Below are 16,381 nucleotides of genomic sequence, written 5' to 3'. Positions count from 1 at the left end.
AGACCACCAAGGAATCTCAGGGTCACTATGCAGAGGAAAGCAATGGTAAACCACCTCTATTAGTCTCTTGCCTCAAAAGCCCTACCCGGTTGCCACGTCAGCTGTGATTTGATGGCACTTTACACACAGAGATAAGAGTTAGAAAGAAAGTTAAACCTCCGGAAAAAGTTCAATCAAGTTGGTTGATAGGCAGAACATTGACCTGAACCAGGGAGATCCCAGTCAAACCTTACCTTACAAAGGTCTTGTCTGTGGATAAAAAAGTAGAATTGAGAGTTGTAAAGTAATTTGTACCATGGAAAGCCAAATGAAAACGATTTAAAAAAATGTCCTGAATTGAGACAACAAGCAGCTTCCATAAACAGATTAGTGAGAGCAACTTTCAGATGCTGATATGACAAATTAAGGATGTATCTCTTACTTTAGGCCGTTTGAGTACTGGTGTAGTGAAAAAAATGAGAAATGGAAAAATAAAATAGGCAAAGTAGATTTTGTTCTAACAAATGAATGGTAGCTTAAATAATTAACATCCTTACAATTTTAAAAAATATATCAAAAGAGTAAGCCCAACAATGTTTTAGTATTATGCAAAGTTACACCAAAGTTGAGGTGGTTAGAGTACCAGATTAAGGCCTTAAATTTGTTTCTGGCCCATTCATGAAGCATTTCCTCTGTGGAATTCTGCATGTCTTTTCTCCAGTTTCACCTGAAAACATTTCCAAGCACCTTTTGCCTTGATGGTTTTGAAAACACTTTTACAACCTTGCTTTTGACTGAAACATTTCCAGGCCAGCTTCCCTCGCAGTGCAGTTATATTTGAAACATTTCACCTTTCCGCCATTTTTTTTGTGTCCCTCACTTCACTCCTTTCCCCCAATTACCTCTTCATTTGGGTGGGAGGGAGTTCTGTTTTAGGTGAATCAACAAAGCATCATTTAAATGGAGCTGCAGAGTATCAAATCAATGGATCAACAAAGAATCGTTTCAACAAATAAACAAAAAAAATTTAAACAGCATGGTGGCCATGAAACATTTGGAGGAGGTGAGTATGAACAAACATTGTAGTAAAGGGAAGAGGAATCAAAAACATTCTGGAAACTTTCTAGGTGACTTATGCGGAAAAGGCCCAGGTTTGAGGAAACACAGAACTGAATCCTCACTCAAGCAGAACAGAGGGAGAAATGACCCAGCCACAAAACAAAATTGGGTAACCAAAAGGTTGAGTGAAATAAAACCAAATTAAGCAATTAAATATATCCATTACAAAGCACACATTTATATACACACACACACATATACACATATATACAAGGGCATCTTTAGCATTTATGGCAGCAAATACAGAGCTGATTATCTAAAGCCACCTAACAAGCACAGGGTTTATAACATAAACTTACATGTCAAATGATTTTTGGCCCCCCAGGTCTTCTTTAGTGGCCCAGTTACAACATACTATGCACACATAAACATGGATTAAATAAACAGAACCATGAGAATTGTGTATCAGCCTGGGTATGTATCTCAAAAAATCAAGAATATATAAGAAGTGCCCTTGCTTTTAATAGATTTGCATGAGAAAGTAATAAATGTGAGGTTGTATGCGTTGCTTGCGGTTCTGGTGAAGAAGGGGAAGGAGGCAATCTGGGTAATTCTCCCTGTTTCTGCTTTTGTTTATTTTAAAAATGCATTATTTGGAGGTTTCTTTTCTGTCATATGGAGCTAGAGCCATAGTAAGGGGGAACTGCGCCCAGGGCACATGTGAGCCCTGCGCCACTGCCATGCCCCAGAACGTCCCGCCACAGCCCCACACCGATGCGCACCCGGGGCAACACACTCTTCCCTGCCCCCTGGGCACTACGCCACTGTATGGAGAGTCTCCTCCTCCAGGCTGCTTTATCTGACAAAGCAAGAAGAGGTTTCGCATCCTGGACAGATTAACTGGACTGCTGCTTCATCTTACCAATCAAGCAGGAGCAAAGCAAAAGCAAAGCTCAGTTCTAACAAGGAATGTCTCTTGATCTCAGTCTCAGTTTATCCTTCCTTAATAATTGACATGCTAAGGCAAGCGTTAACTAAATGAAAGAAAAGACTGTGAACTATTGTTATGAGAGCCGGCAAGAGAAGGAGGGGCAAAGGAGGAGACAATGATAAAGTGAGAGATGATTTAACTCACTCTTCAGCCAGCAAACAGACTAAGATATCCAACTACTTCTCCGGTCATGGTCCTGTAACATTTCATGTGCCGGGTTCAAATCGTTTGCCCTCCTGGTTGAAAGCCAAGATAATTCTACTGGTAATAAATATATTTCATTGTTTAATTTGATTTGATTTCACCCAAATCAATCAAAATTTGATTTTATTTGATCCAAATCCTCACTCAGCCACAAAGCCAGGGCCACGCACTTTTCTTTAACTTAACCTATTTCACAGGTTATGCAGAGGATAAATGGAAAAGAAGAGAGAACCCCCTCTTTTGCCTTCGGACAGGCTAAAAATGCAATGACGTAAGATTTAAAACTACTGGTTAAAAGGCCAGCAATTAATCAACTAATTATGATCTGACTGAAGTGTGTTTATATATATAAACCTGCCTTGAGTCTTAGCAAGAAAAGTAGACTATAAGTGAAGTAAATACATATTTCAAAGCAGAGTTACACCCTTCTAGGCTTATACACTTCCATGGACATGGAAACATTGTCTAGGATGAAAACAAAATTCGATTCCAATAGCACCTTAAGACCAACACAATTTTCCAGCGTATAAACTTTCATGAGCTGACTTATTCATCCTGGTTAGAATGCCACTGTGTCAGTCCTAAAAATAAAGTTTACATACCAAGTTTTTACATAGCCAACCCAGGAAGAGATTAGGGCAGACTTCCCAAGATTAGCTTGGGAGGATACCTAGAAGGATCCAGTTTTGTTCTCTTCTAAATTCCAAGAATATATCCGCCAGACTGTTGTTTTTTTAATTATTTTTTTTCAGTTTTGTTTAATCTTATAGCTGCCAGTTCTTTAGCTGGTTGTTGGCCTTTCAACTCAATCTGAGCCTCTCCCAGAGGCCTGGGATGTTGTAATGTATCAGCGCAGATCCCAGCAGGGCTGCCTTTTGAATCTGACAGATGTTGATTTTGTCAATTTGAAGATGTTTTAAGTGCAGCCCTAGTTTGTGCAGAATGGTACCCAAGGTGCCGAACGCCACTGGACAACCTCAGTTAGTTTGTGCCATAGTTGCTGAATCTTGATGATCAAATCATGATATTTATTATTTTTTTATGATTCATGTTGAGAATGGATATTATTACTACCATTATTCATCCTGAGAAATCCACTTGCATAGATTCATTTAGAACAGCCCATCATTCTCCCCGTCCCCTGAATGAAATAATAACTGGAAAATTACAACACCATTTCCTATTGTATACATCACAAAAGAACCTAAAGTCTCTTCTCTGATCTCTACTTCCCTTAGGCCTTGTTTATTGCATCATGTGTGATGTCCTAGTACACCAAATCCTAATTCCTAGAGAACAGTTTAAGGGTGGATTTTCCAGTTTGAGGAACAGCTTTGATTTATACTCTTGTCTTCTCACATCATCACAGCTTTGTTCTGTGGTGGAGGAATATACAATCTACAAACATCTTTATGTGGAACAGAGTATAGTATTTTAACCTGTGTTGCGCCCTGGATGGCCCGCTAGTCCAATCTGATCAGATCTCAGAAACTAAGCGGGGTTTGCTCCAGTTAGTATCTGGATGTGAGACCACTGAGGAAGTCCAGGATCACTTCATAGAGGCAGGCTACGGCAAACCATTTATGTTCATCTCTTGCCTTGAAAACACTGTGGGGTTGTCATAAGTCAGCTGCAAAATTGATGCCATTTTGTACCACTGTATTAACACATACATAAGAAAAAAAGCAGGGTAAATGCTTTTGGAATGAGCCTATTTAACCAAAATCAGGGATTCTGCTCAATCCTAAAACTGCCTTCCAACTGATACCTAGGTTAAAAGACACATGAATCAGCGGAACATACAATTCCATCAGCCAGAAAAATCTGATGCTATCCGGGCTCCCGGCCCAGTGGTAAGCAGGACAGCAAACAAGCTACCCTGACAAGATCTTGTTACCATTCCCAAAGAACAGCCAGAAAAACTTTTAAAAGTATTATTGTTAATCACAAATAGAAACATCTACATGAAATATTTGTATTCCAACAGGAAGTAAACAGAACGTTAATCAGCCATGGGCAGCTTCAAATCACAGGACTCAAATCACAGGACGATGGCAGAGCATATATGTGAAGCCAAGGGCTTTGCGGCCCAGACAAAACCTGCTAACAGAAGAGGAAGTTATAAAATAACAGTAAGGAAAAACAGGGAACTAGTCACAAGGAGAAGGAGCAAGACAAATAGTCTGGGAACCTATTCAAGCCCAAAGTGTCATCGGGCTTTCCAAAAAGATTCAGAGGCTGACAAACTTTCTGGCTCCCTGTGACGGAATAACTCCCCAGACTGTTCAGATCCTCTGAAGATGCCAGCCACAAATGCAGGCGAAACATCAAGAGAGAATGCTGCTAGAACACGGCCATACAGCCTGGAAACCACACAGCACCCCAACTTCCCAGACTGTTTGTCTGGTTTCTTCCTTCCCCCTGTGACTGGCTCCCTGCCCTTCCTTACTATGATCCTACAACTTCTTCTTCGGTTAGCAGATCTGGGCAACAAAGCACCTTGGCGAATACTTCACAGACTTGCCCTCAGACCCCGCAACAGGCTCTTGACACAAGCCGTTTTTCTCAGTTCCCCAGGCAGACAATGCCATTTCCTGCTCCACTTACCACACCAGTCTTTCTTGTCCAGGCAATGTTTTGGAACTGACCTCGACCGGACCAAAGAGTAACTCTGCCTCACCCTTCAGCAAGGTGCCACAACCTTTCCCTCAACTGTGGTATGTGTGCAGGGCACTCAGCTACATGGTCACAAATAAGAGTGAAACAGAACTCAGGGAATTCAGGAGTTACCTTACTCAGGAGTTACCAAGTCTGCAACCCAGAGCCTGCCTGCTGGCTAGGCTGGTGAACACGATACCCTCCTCAGGTGCCACATGAACGGCAAGCTTTTGGTTCTGTGCCCATCTCATTTTCAGGAAACAATTCCTGACTCGCTGTGAAATGCAAAGGGGAAGGAATCCTCTTTCACAGCTGAGTATTCCAGCCAGCTGAAGTGGCCGAGTACCCCTGATGACCCTGAAAAAGGCACCATTGTCAGATCAGCTTCAAAATATTTTGGTCGTGTTCTTTTTAAAATGCATTCTGAAACAGTCTTCCAAAGATTCTCTTTCCTGTGGGGGAAGAGGATTAAAAAATAGAACAAGCCAGCCCTCTGTCAACAGGACAGGCAGAAACGGATCTGAGAATCATTGCAGATCACACAAGCAAACCTGAAAGAAGGGACACCCCTTTATGTGATGCCACAATATCACAGAAGGCAGTTTTTCAGCTGGTGTTTTTCTTGCCGCTTTTGTGGAAGGATTGGCTGAAAGTGGATTGCTACAAGGAAGGGCGGCTGTAGAAATGGGGCCCGGAGAGACGGTGTGGGGTGCTGGAGCTGAGAAAGGAGAAGCCTCGTCCAGTGGCGTTAATGACCCAACATGTTAAGGAAATAATGCTTTGGGTTGCCACAACATGTAAAGGAAATAATGCTTTGGGTTGCCAATATCCACGATGCCAAGGGTCTGACAAACAGTAGGACAATTAAAACGTATCACTCATGAACCTGGCTTTTATTGATGATGTGAAATCTTCATCTTGCTCAAGAAGCTCAGAGTTATGCTAAGCAGAAAAAGCAATGCTCTTCCACCAAATAAACGCATATTTCTAAAAGTGCCAACTCTTCTCTCTCCTATTGCTGATAGGAAACACATACACACCCTTAAACTCTCAAGTGCAAACTGTGATTCCTCTCCACCCCCCATAATGGCCTCAGTTGGATTTTCTCAACATGTGTCTCAAATGTGTCTTTTTCTGCTACGTTTGTTGAAGCTATTTATTGTGTAATTAAACATGAACAATGTTTTTAAATTAGAAAACAGAACCACCACAACAAGCTGGAAAGCACTTCAGAAAAACCCACACCAAGTTGGAATAAAGAAGTCCCAGCAGAAAACAGAATCTTATGAATTAATGGCAAGCATCTTCTGAAGCAAAACGAAACTAGCCAACCATTTCTCAAACCAACTTCAAACTAGGCCTTCATTTGAGAGGCCTGGCAGCAAGCGAATAAAATCAAGTGCATCAACTTCCGTTCAAAACTTTCAACAGTTGACTCATCAACAACCACAACTACGAGCTGTTGGAAGCGGTGGCTAAATTTTTAAATGGTGTTATTTTAACTCGTCAGAAATTGTAAAGTTGTAAAGGCTGTTATTATCTTGCTAAGCTAATCTTAAACAATCTATATGCCATTAAAGGTATTCGAAATCGAATCGACTCATCAACAAGCTGCTAAGCGCCTGTCGGATGTTACCAAATTCTCATCTGCAATAGCTCCTGCTTCACTTCCCATAATGGGAGAAGTGAAACTAAAAACAATGAATCAATGTCCACTTTTTGCTTCCTTGGTGGAGGTTAATGGGTAACTGTGTTGTTATTAGTCAACCAGGGTGTGTCCTGTTCTTAATAATCAAGAGTCCACCAGGTTCTTCCTAACACAAAATATACTTTGGCCCTTTTTAGATTCCCAGACCTGCAAGGTATTATTTGAAACCTCCAACAGTCAAGAGAATTTCTGTTCCAACTATACCATATGGTAGCTCCTGCTTCTGAATAAGTCTGGATAAATCTGCACTGCAACACAGAATATTTTTTAAAGCAAATCTTACTACTTTTGAAACCAGACAAATATGAAAGTAAGGTTATCATCCATCCAAATCGTTCTGGGAGGCAGGAGAAAATTAAAACAAAAATGTACATTTTCAAAATTCACAATTTCTAACTTAATGATAAGGCATAAAGCCTTAATTCTGGTTAATTCATCTAAGTTCACACACGTGACCAAATGCACTATGCCACCTCAAAGAAACAATGACATTTATCATTTATTAATTTAGTAAATTTAAACTCTTAGCTCTCTCTTTTGTATTGGTTTTAATAACACTCGTAATACCAACTACCGTAGTTGGCTTTATATGTGCTGGTCTCTGACTGTAAATTTAAATAAATCTGAATTTAGCTCTCTCTTAAAGATACCACTAGGGGCTTTCAACAAGAAAAACCACAGGATGCATGAAAACAGATTAAAACAACAACGAAAAATCTGTAACAACAACCATCTAAAAAGCAAGTCTGAATGAACACCCATTAACAGCTGAAACGGTAGATAAAAGTATAAATGCCCATTCACTTAGGGCTCTTACACACACACACGCGCGCGCACGCCAATCTGAGCCAATGAGTCCACTGCGGGCTGGCCAGCTAAGGGCAGTCATTCCCCGAACGCTGATGTGTGCTGTCCAGTTCGCTGTGGACTGCCCACCTGAGGCCGTCACCCAAGCCCCCAGGACCTGTTTGACCAAGTCACAATAACAAATCAGTTTGACACAGCCCTGCCTTAAAGATTAGCGCCATTTGTTTCCAATATGAGTATGGTCCTAGCAGATGCTAAGATGGTATCGAAGAAGTCAATATCTTAACAAGGCTTTGTTGGCAGATATTAAACTACAGTAGAACTTGTGTGGGAGACATTCCCCAAGAGGATGGTCTTTAATGTTGACGCAAACCTGATGCGACCAGAAGCTCTCTTTACCTTTACTCGGTAGGACAATAGGAGAAAATTGGGGTAGGGGGAACAGGAATTGTGCCATTCTGCCATTTCACTGGCATGATGCCCTAGGATTCCCCTGAAAATCTTCAGTACGTGCTCAGTCTGGAAGTGACATCATCATGTTGGTGTACCGCTCTAGGACTCCCCCAAAACTCTACGGGATGACTTTGGACCAGAAGTGACTTCACAGCATTGGCGTGGCACCTGTCTGCATGTCCCCGCCCCGTAATCTTGCTGTTTGCCACCACTCAGCTGACATCTCTACACAAACTACAGTGATCCGAAAGTTGCCTATGATTCGGGACAGCAACAACTCATCCAGAGGTACAATCCCACCATTTGCTGCAGTCATCAGGATACCAGTATCAACCAGCCTTTTGTTACCAATTAAGTGCCAAGCACTCAACTGAGGTCCTGTTTAATAACGGGGTACAATAAATACATGAATTAGGACTGCTACTGAACAGACAATCTGTGGACAAAGGCACAGTTCAGTTCAAATGCAACATTCCTAATGCATTATGCAGGCCTTGTTGGGGAGTTATTTAGTAATTCTGTGAACACATTTTCTGTCTCCTTAGGAGACAGACAATAACTGTATGTCTAAACATTTGGTTGGCAGTCTGAGACTGAGATCGCTCTCTCTGTTACTCATTATCACGGCAGTATAAGTTTAAGACTACTGTGCCAGATGCCCGAGAATGGAAATTATGTTTCCAACGTAAAGAGAAGAAGAACCAACTGAAGATTAGGGAGACGAGTAGCCAATGTACAATTCCTAATGAGTCTAGCACTCATCCAATTAAAGCAATCAAACCAACCCGCTTTCCGAAATAAATCTTAAAAGGCCAGTAACAGTCAAATTGGTCTGTTGAATTCAAGGGGGGGGGGGAGGGATCTAGCAATAAAATAAACAAGAGCGTATGTCTTTGATGTCCTTGTTTGGGTCTTCCTAGGCCACCTTAGTTTTGGGGAAGAAAATACTGGGTATACTTTTCCTTTTTCAAATCTGCACACCACTGCCCAACTCAAACATGTGCTATGTGTCAGCTGGCAAATGCATGCCAAGAGTTTGGGTTAGTCTCCCAGTACACACAGGAGCCTGCTGATAGAACGCATGCATATTCTTTTCCATTTCTGATTTCCTCAGGACATTTTTCACCCTTGACATTCGCCTTGACCTTTTTAAAAGTACTGTCATAGTCATGAGGACTAGCAACACTCCAAAGTGGATTTTCTAATTGTGAATTCGGGAAGGGATGCATTTTGACCTCTCCCGATGACTCAGTTTAGAAATACAGATATTAAAGCATTTCCCTCCAAAAAGGTTGCAGGGATTCAGTAATTGTGCATGCTTTCAGAATATTTTATAAACTTTGCTAGATTTAACTGTTTGTTGTGGGTCTCAGAATGCTATTACTGCAGAGAACTCAATTAATGATGCATAATAAAATCAACTATGTTAATAAGTAGGTATTTTGGCTCTACAAACGTTTTATTAACAGTCTTGAAAGTTATTGAACAGGACAGCAACATTCTAAATAAGTATTTTCTACAAACAAATAGACATATTTATGTCTTGCTTGCTTAATAAGCTTCCCCAGAGGGAAAAAATAAATGTCCCTGAGCAAGCAGTTAGCTACCTGGCAAACAAAAGTTTGCAAATATTAAAATTATTCAACTGGGACATCTAGCACTGAAACAAACAGACAAAAAAAATGACATGTCAATTTCCATTCACACACTGGTAGAAAATAAAACTGTTGATGAAAACAGTAATCCTGTACAGAATCAAGCTCACACTGGAGTTGAAAGTGACAATGAAAAATGCATCTTGTTTAAAGCACTCTGCGCTATGAGAAAGAGCAGGAACAATAACAAAACAGAAGGGGTGGGGAGCACAGAGGACATCACAATAATGTGTGTAATTGACAAAGTAACAAAAAAAATCAGTAGACAATAATCTCCATTCCTCTAAAACAGTGGCAAAAGTCCCTACTGCTGCTAACACAACTGCATTCAATATGCAACTTCCTGTGTCAGGGATCAGCCCTTCAGATTTTTATGTATATTTCTGTGTACTTTAAGTAAATATTAATGAAGACCACTAACAAGTCATACAATGTACCATCCTATTATTAACCACAACAAGAAAATAGCTACGCGCAGAGACATGACTCAGTTGCAAAGAACCTGCTTTGCATGCAGAAGATTCCTGGGTCAGCCCCTGGCATCTCCAGTTAAAAGGACGAAGTGACATGAAAGACTTTTACCTGGAGAATTGTTAGACAAGGCAGACCTTGACAGACCAAAGGCTCAACTCAGGATAAAGGCCAAAGGCTGAACTCAGGATAAGGCAGTTTTATGTAAATATCCTTCTCATCTGATCGAATTAGAATGTCAATTTCAGTACAGAACAAATAAGTTCCAATTTTCTTTTCTAAACAAATTAAAGATCGGAGTCCTTTGAGAGAGAGGCTAATTTTAGTTTTTCATTTCCCCATCTCTCCCATGCCCAATACTTTGGTCAACCCCTTCTTCACCGCGGGCGTCACAGCAATTTGCCAACGACAAGCAAGAATCATTTGGGTTCCCAATAAAGGATTGTTATAATAGTTCGGGTATCATATTGATTCCAGAAGTCTGGCTGATAATCGCCAACATTTGAAATCAAGTCAAAACAGATTACATCCCATGCAGAAAAAAAAATAGCCCATTAAAAAGTATTCCAAGTATTTTTTCCAAATCTCCATTTTAACCGGGGCGGAGTAGAATCCAATAATATGCTGTGTAACTTTCTTTTCACCACTTTCTATGTCACCCCTTCTCAAACCCAGCTTATCTTTCAAAAAGTTGATCGCTGACTTCTCCAAAAGAAGAATGGGTCACTACAAACTTGGGGCAGGGGGGGGGGGAGGGGTTATAAAAAGCCTACTAAGCAGAAATCACTCTTGCATTGTACAAATGAGAACGGGAGAAATCCACTTGCAAAAGCAACCTTTCTATGTAGCCCTCAATTGATTCAGATACCTGGCAGCAGCATATTTTAAACTGCCTGACACATCAAAAACCAGAAACATATTTAGAATGATTCTTCTGGTTTACACACGTGCACAACCCAAAATGAAAAGTGCTTTAAGTGAAACATGTTAATTCAGACTCAGGCAGGGCACGAGGGGCAGTGGAGGAACAGTAACCAAGATGGCTGTCTGCTTCAAATCACACAGATGTTACTGTCTTCCCCAACAGGGTTTTAATTTAATGTTCTCAAGGACTTTAGATTGCAAAATTCCTGGAACAGGGATCCTCTTTTTTATGTGTAGGCTACATGTGGAAAAGCCAAGCATGGACTACAGATGCAGCTGTTCAAAACAAATCTTTCAAACTTCCCTTTTCCAGTTATTTTCCATGTATTGTGCACGAAACGCCCTCACTCTTTGCATCAATACAAATGCATGAAGTATCTCAGCTTTAAACATTAAAAACTAGCCGAAAACAACAGAGATCAAAGCAAGAAGCAAATAGTCTAATAGGCGGCCTAGGGTTATGGTACAGGGAATAACAGGGCCATTTTTAAAAGGCTTTTCTGGAAGTAAGCCCCACTGAATAGAACTGAGAGTAGACCCGTTTAGAAAAAGGCTCTTTAAGACAATTATCATCTCAAAACCTTTTGAAAACTGCATGAACCTTAGATGCAACCACATATTTACCACCAAAAGCATGATATTTCATATAAAGAGGTTTACTTCCAAATAAGTGCGCTCAGGATCCAGAGTCAGCTCCGAAAGTGTCTGCTTACTTGCCTTAATCAAAGTCTGACCTTAAGTAGCTTCCTTCCCAAGACTGAAATCCAACCCAATTACCTGTAACAGAGCATCGCCAAGTCAGAGGGGCTCAGTTCTGAGTGAAAATGCTTAAGATTGCACTTCATGCCATAGTTTAAAACTTCTGATTATATATTTGTGCTTTCCAAATTTTTTTCCTAGTGACCTTTTTTCAATGAGATGAGGTGGTATGTCTCCTCTGCTGCCTCAGCTTGCTATCATTCCTCTTTTCCACATGAGGACCAAATCTGGGGCTCAAACGATGGGGCAGCAGTAGATCCAGGTGTTCAAACCCCATCACGTAAACAGCAGCAGGATTCATGAGGGGGAAACCCAGCCTCCCACCTCTCCAGTCTGCCTGCAGTGGTGATTTCCCTCCCCTAGCTAGGTTACAATACTGGGAGTAACTGTCTGGGGATGAAGGCCTGTAGGAAGAGATGTGCAAAAAAGCATCCCTTTATGCTCTTCAAATTAGAAGCCCCGTTTCCACTTTCTACATGAGTGGGGCAGATTTTGTTAAAACACCCAGAGCTATCACAGCCACACCCTAACACACCTGAGAATCAGCACAGCACGTAACTTTGTGCGCTCAGACCTCAGCAATCAAAAAAGAGAATAACAATGTGCAGCACTGGACTCAGTGATTGGCGGGCAGTATAAAGCCTCTGGATTGGTTGATAGTGTGGATCAACACCTGACTGGATTGGTTGATAGTGTGGATCAACACCTGAGGGATATATTATGCCTCATGTATATCAAACCACAGCAGCTGTAGGGGAAAAAGCAGGATTTCTGGATAGGCAGCATAAAAATGATCTAAATAAATAAGTAATAAATTAACTGCAGCTATTGGATAGCTGTTCCAGTCCTTGATTCGTTCCTCTAATACCATTCTTCTTCAGCAGCAGCAAATTAGAAGACCTTACAGGCACGCAATAATTCCCATGGTTCAACAAAATTGCAGTAAATGTCAGGATTCGTGGCGGCTTTTTAGGTGTGAAAACAAAGCAAGGGAACATTTTATTAATGGTCCTTCTCTGGATATGCTTTGTGAAAGAACGCCATGGTAATAAGACATCATATATCTATAGTTGAGATCTCCTTATTTACATGTACCCACATTTGAATAGCAATTGATTATATCATTGAATTGCATTATATCATTGAAAAAAAAATCTATCCAGTGCCTACACCATTTCTGTGTTTGGGGCAAATCAAGGCCTTACAGAGACTTTTGAGTATACAAAGGATTAAAAATGGGGGGGGGGGGGAGAGGGAGGATGAATTTTTATAATGATAGTTCACTAGAACTCTACAGCTCTGGCTAGCTGTAAAGCACATCCCAAGGTTGTTGTCAAATTGACTGGTTTATGCCCTTGTACAAAATCGCTCCCTGTCATTGAAAAAAATTACTGTTCTCCCACTGGTAGCGTCTCCACCACAAATGGATGACTACTTGACCTAAAGCGTCTTATTGCCAGTATTGTTTCAACCACTGCTTGGAGAGTGTGGGAAAAGATAGGGAAAGAGAAAAGGGGGTGGGGAGAGAAAGCACAGACAAAAACAACTAGAGGAAAATGTTTAAAATAGTCAGGAAAGGCTGAAGGCCACCGATTTGAAAATACTAGGCTTACAGAACCAGGTATATATACCCAAATGGTACATTGCATGAAATCTTTTTAAAAAGGACAATAATATACATTCACAGAAATGAGAACTGGCAGTTTGAACAGGTCAGCTTCGATAGTACTTCTGAATCAGAACGAGAAATGACAACCAAGCCCCTTACACTCATCTCAGTGGTATGTAGGCTGCTTTCCCTACACACCTTCGTGATGTCAATTTCTCTTCCTCCATAAGTCAGTTTCCTGGGCTAATTGTCAATGAAGTGGGGGAGGAAGTATACGCCTGGAGATGAAATTTAGTTTCCTATCCTGCCTGTAGTCATTGTGGGAACACAGAACACTCCTCTTCCTTCCAAAATACCAGAAGGAAACCAAGGCCCGAAACCACTTTTTTTTTAACTATTCACAGCAAAAGTATTCCACAAACCTCTCACCAATCCATTCAAAGTATGGGATTCTTCTTCACCCTATTCCACCACAGTTCTAAGCCAAGAAATACTAAATTGTCTTTTAAAAGGTAGTTAAAATGTATGAAGGAAAAAAGAATGTGAGAGGGAAGAAACCGAACAGACTCTCCATCATGACAAATTACCGTGGAGTGGTTTTCCATTAACCAATTAATTTCACACAGACACAAACAAATGTATATTCCAAATGTATATACCCAAGTGTAGGAGCGCTTTACCGCTCCTGCTTTATATCCTCAGCTATTCCGAACTAAGAAAGAAGAAAATAATATTTTAAATGATCATTCCACACACTACATGCGTGTGCATATTGAAACCCAGCCTGAAGTCGTTGTCCTGATTTGTTAGCTGGGCCGCCTGGCTCAGTAACAGGTATATATACAAAAATGTTACATTGCATGACATCTGGAAAAAAGGACCATAATATAAATTCACAAAAACAGGCACCTGAACCTGCCAGCTTGGATAGTACTTTTGAATCAAATTAAAGAATGACAGCCAACCCCCTTCCTCTCATCTCAGTGGCATGGAGGCTGTTCTGCCTGCACACCATCCTACAGGTGTCTCGGCATCCGTCCCACTCCCCACCCTATTTCCCCAGGGATCTGTGGCCCTTCCCCCATTCCTTTGTGTTCTGCCTCCCAAGTCCAACACTCTCTAGACCCAGGTTAGGTACCCCCTTTTGCCTCGAGTTCGAATCAAATCCTCTCATTGGCATAATTTAATCTCAACATAAAAAGCTGTCCCCTCCTTGCCATTCAGACCACCGTCCTTTCCCAGGTGAGTCAAGGAGGCTCCCACCACGATCCCAAACCCACCCCTTTAGGAAAGCGCGATTAAGCAGGGTCCCCTTTCTGGGGATAGGGTCAGGCAGAGGGTCTCCTGCTCTTGGGGGGGGGGAGGGAGGGGGACTTACCGTGGCCGAGGCCAGGCTGTTGTCCGCCAGGGTGAGATGGTGAGGCTCCCACCGCCTGAGGAACTTGGAGGTCAGGATCTTGCTGAGGAAGGTGCGCGGGTGCCGGACGGAGCACACCTGGATGTCGCCCTCCTGCAGCAGCTTGTACCTCATGCCGGTGCAGTGGCCGCCTCGACGGCACGGCGCGGCCCCGGGCCTCGGCCCCTCCAGGTCGGCCAGCAGGGGCTTGGTCTCCTCCAGCGGCCGGGGGTCGCCTCCCCCGCCGCAGCTGCCGTTCAGAGCCATGGCAGCCGGTCCGACGTGGCCCCCCCGGCCCGCCGCGCCTTCAGCCCTCCTCCTCCTCCTCCTCCTGCCCAAATCACCTTTGCAATTGACAAAGGGATCCCAAGACACGCACAACATACAAACCAGGGTGGGGAAAGGGTGGGAAAGGCTGCCGTTTATATTAAAAAAATAATATATATTTTTGTTCAAAAAAATTTTTTTTTTGCAACGCCTTTGAGCACAAAGAGATTTTTTTAAAATCCCGGTTGGCAACTTCAATGTTTTTTCTCCCCTTTTCTCCCGACGTCTCTCTCTTTTGTAGAATAGGGCGCGTTCGGGAAGGGTCTTTTAGGGTCTTTCCTTTCTTTCAGAGGGTCCAATCCATATCGCAAAGAAAGACAGATCCAGCAGCAGGAAGCAGGAGACGAAAGGGAGCCTTCGTTTTCTTTTTTGGAAGGGAAAAAAAAGGAAATGGGAATCCGAGAAAAAAAAAAAAGGAGACGGGAACAAGACCAGCCACAACAATAAAGAAAAAAAAATCCGTTTCCAGCTTGCGCCTCCTTCGCTCCTGGATGCACGTCTGAATGGGGGGGCTGAGGATGCGTGTCCGAGGGAGGGAGCCTGGAAGGAGAATAGGGGAGCGTGCGGGAGTGGAGGCGGTGTGGGAAAAGAGATGGGGGGGGGAGGACCGGGGGGGCGGCCGAGGCTTCCTCCGCCGGCTGGAGGAAAGAGCGAAAAAGCCCCGCTGCAAGATTGTTGCGGGAGCAGCTCCGGAGCGCCTGTGATTGGCCCGCCCGGTCACGTGCGGCCCGCTCTGACGTCAATGGGAGCTGGAGTGGCAGATTGCTGCTCTCTTAAGGCAGACTGGGGGGTCCGCGGAGGGGAGGGGGCAATGGAGGGCAAAATGGGGGGGGGGGAGGCCTGTGCCTTGCAAAACCGGGCTCGTGGCCCTCCAGCAGGGCCCCGGGGGAGGGAAGGGCGTTGCGTGATTGCCCTCCAGCAGGGCCCACGCGGGGGGATTCTGAGCACTTTGGCAAAATGTGCGAAGCCTGAAGCTTGTAAAGCGCCCCCCCCTCCTCCTCTTCCTCCCCCCCCCCCGAGCCGGGGAATGGGGAAGGGGGTCGCAGTAATAAAAGTGATGATCGGAATTCTGAACACCTCCCCACCCCCACCGCGGTTTGCAAAGCCGAGCAAGCTCCGCCTCCCCGCTCCCTCCCCTCTTCCAGCTCTGTCTGGGTGGAAGTTTCATTTTTATTAATCTGCAGTGAAGACACATCAGAGCTGACGGTTCACACATGGCCGGTATAGAGAGGCTGTGCTGGGAAATTTGCAACGCCCGGTTACCACGCCATGCGTTTCAGTGGGTTTAGACTGGACTAACTTTGCAGAGGATGGTGTGGTTACGAGCGTGTGAAGAAGGGTTGGGTTAAAAGGCTTTGTAGTTTGATTTTTGCTCCGCAGA

At 43.0% G+C, this 16,381-nt stretch overlaps 1 protein-coding gene across 1 annotated transcript in view; it reads right to left on the bottom strand.

The window, feature by feature from the left end:
- The window catches only part of LOC125443503 (c-Maf inducing protein), a 149,697-nt gene extending 134,022 nt beyond the window's left edge, over nucleotides 1–15,675 (bottom strand). The window contains exon 1 of the mRNA XM_048515673.1: nucleotides 14,656–15,675. Coding sequence (XP_048371630.1) covers nucleotides 14,656–15,057 — 402 coding nt within the window. The 5' untranslated portion in view covers nucleotides 15,058–15,675. The remainder of the gene's footprint in view (nucleotides 1–14,655) is intronic.
- Between the last annotated feature and the right edge of the window lie 706 nt (nucleotides 15,676–16,381).

The sequence above is a fragment of the Sphaerodactylus townsendi genome, linkage group LG14 (genome assembly GCF_021028975.2).
Source record: "Sphaerodactylus townsendi isolate TG3544 linkage group LG14, MPM_Stown_v2.3, whole genome shotgun sequence".
Classification (NCBI taxonomy): Eukaryota; Metazoa; Chordata; class Lepidosauria; order Squamata; family Sphaerodactylidae; genus Sphaerodactylus; species Sphaerodactylus townsendi.
Note: the sequence above shows the minus strand (reverse complement) of the source record. Positions and strands in the feature narration are given on the sequence as shown.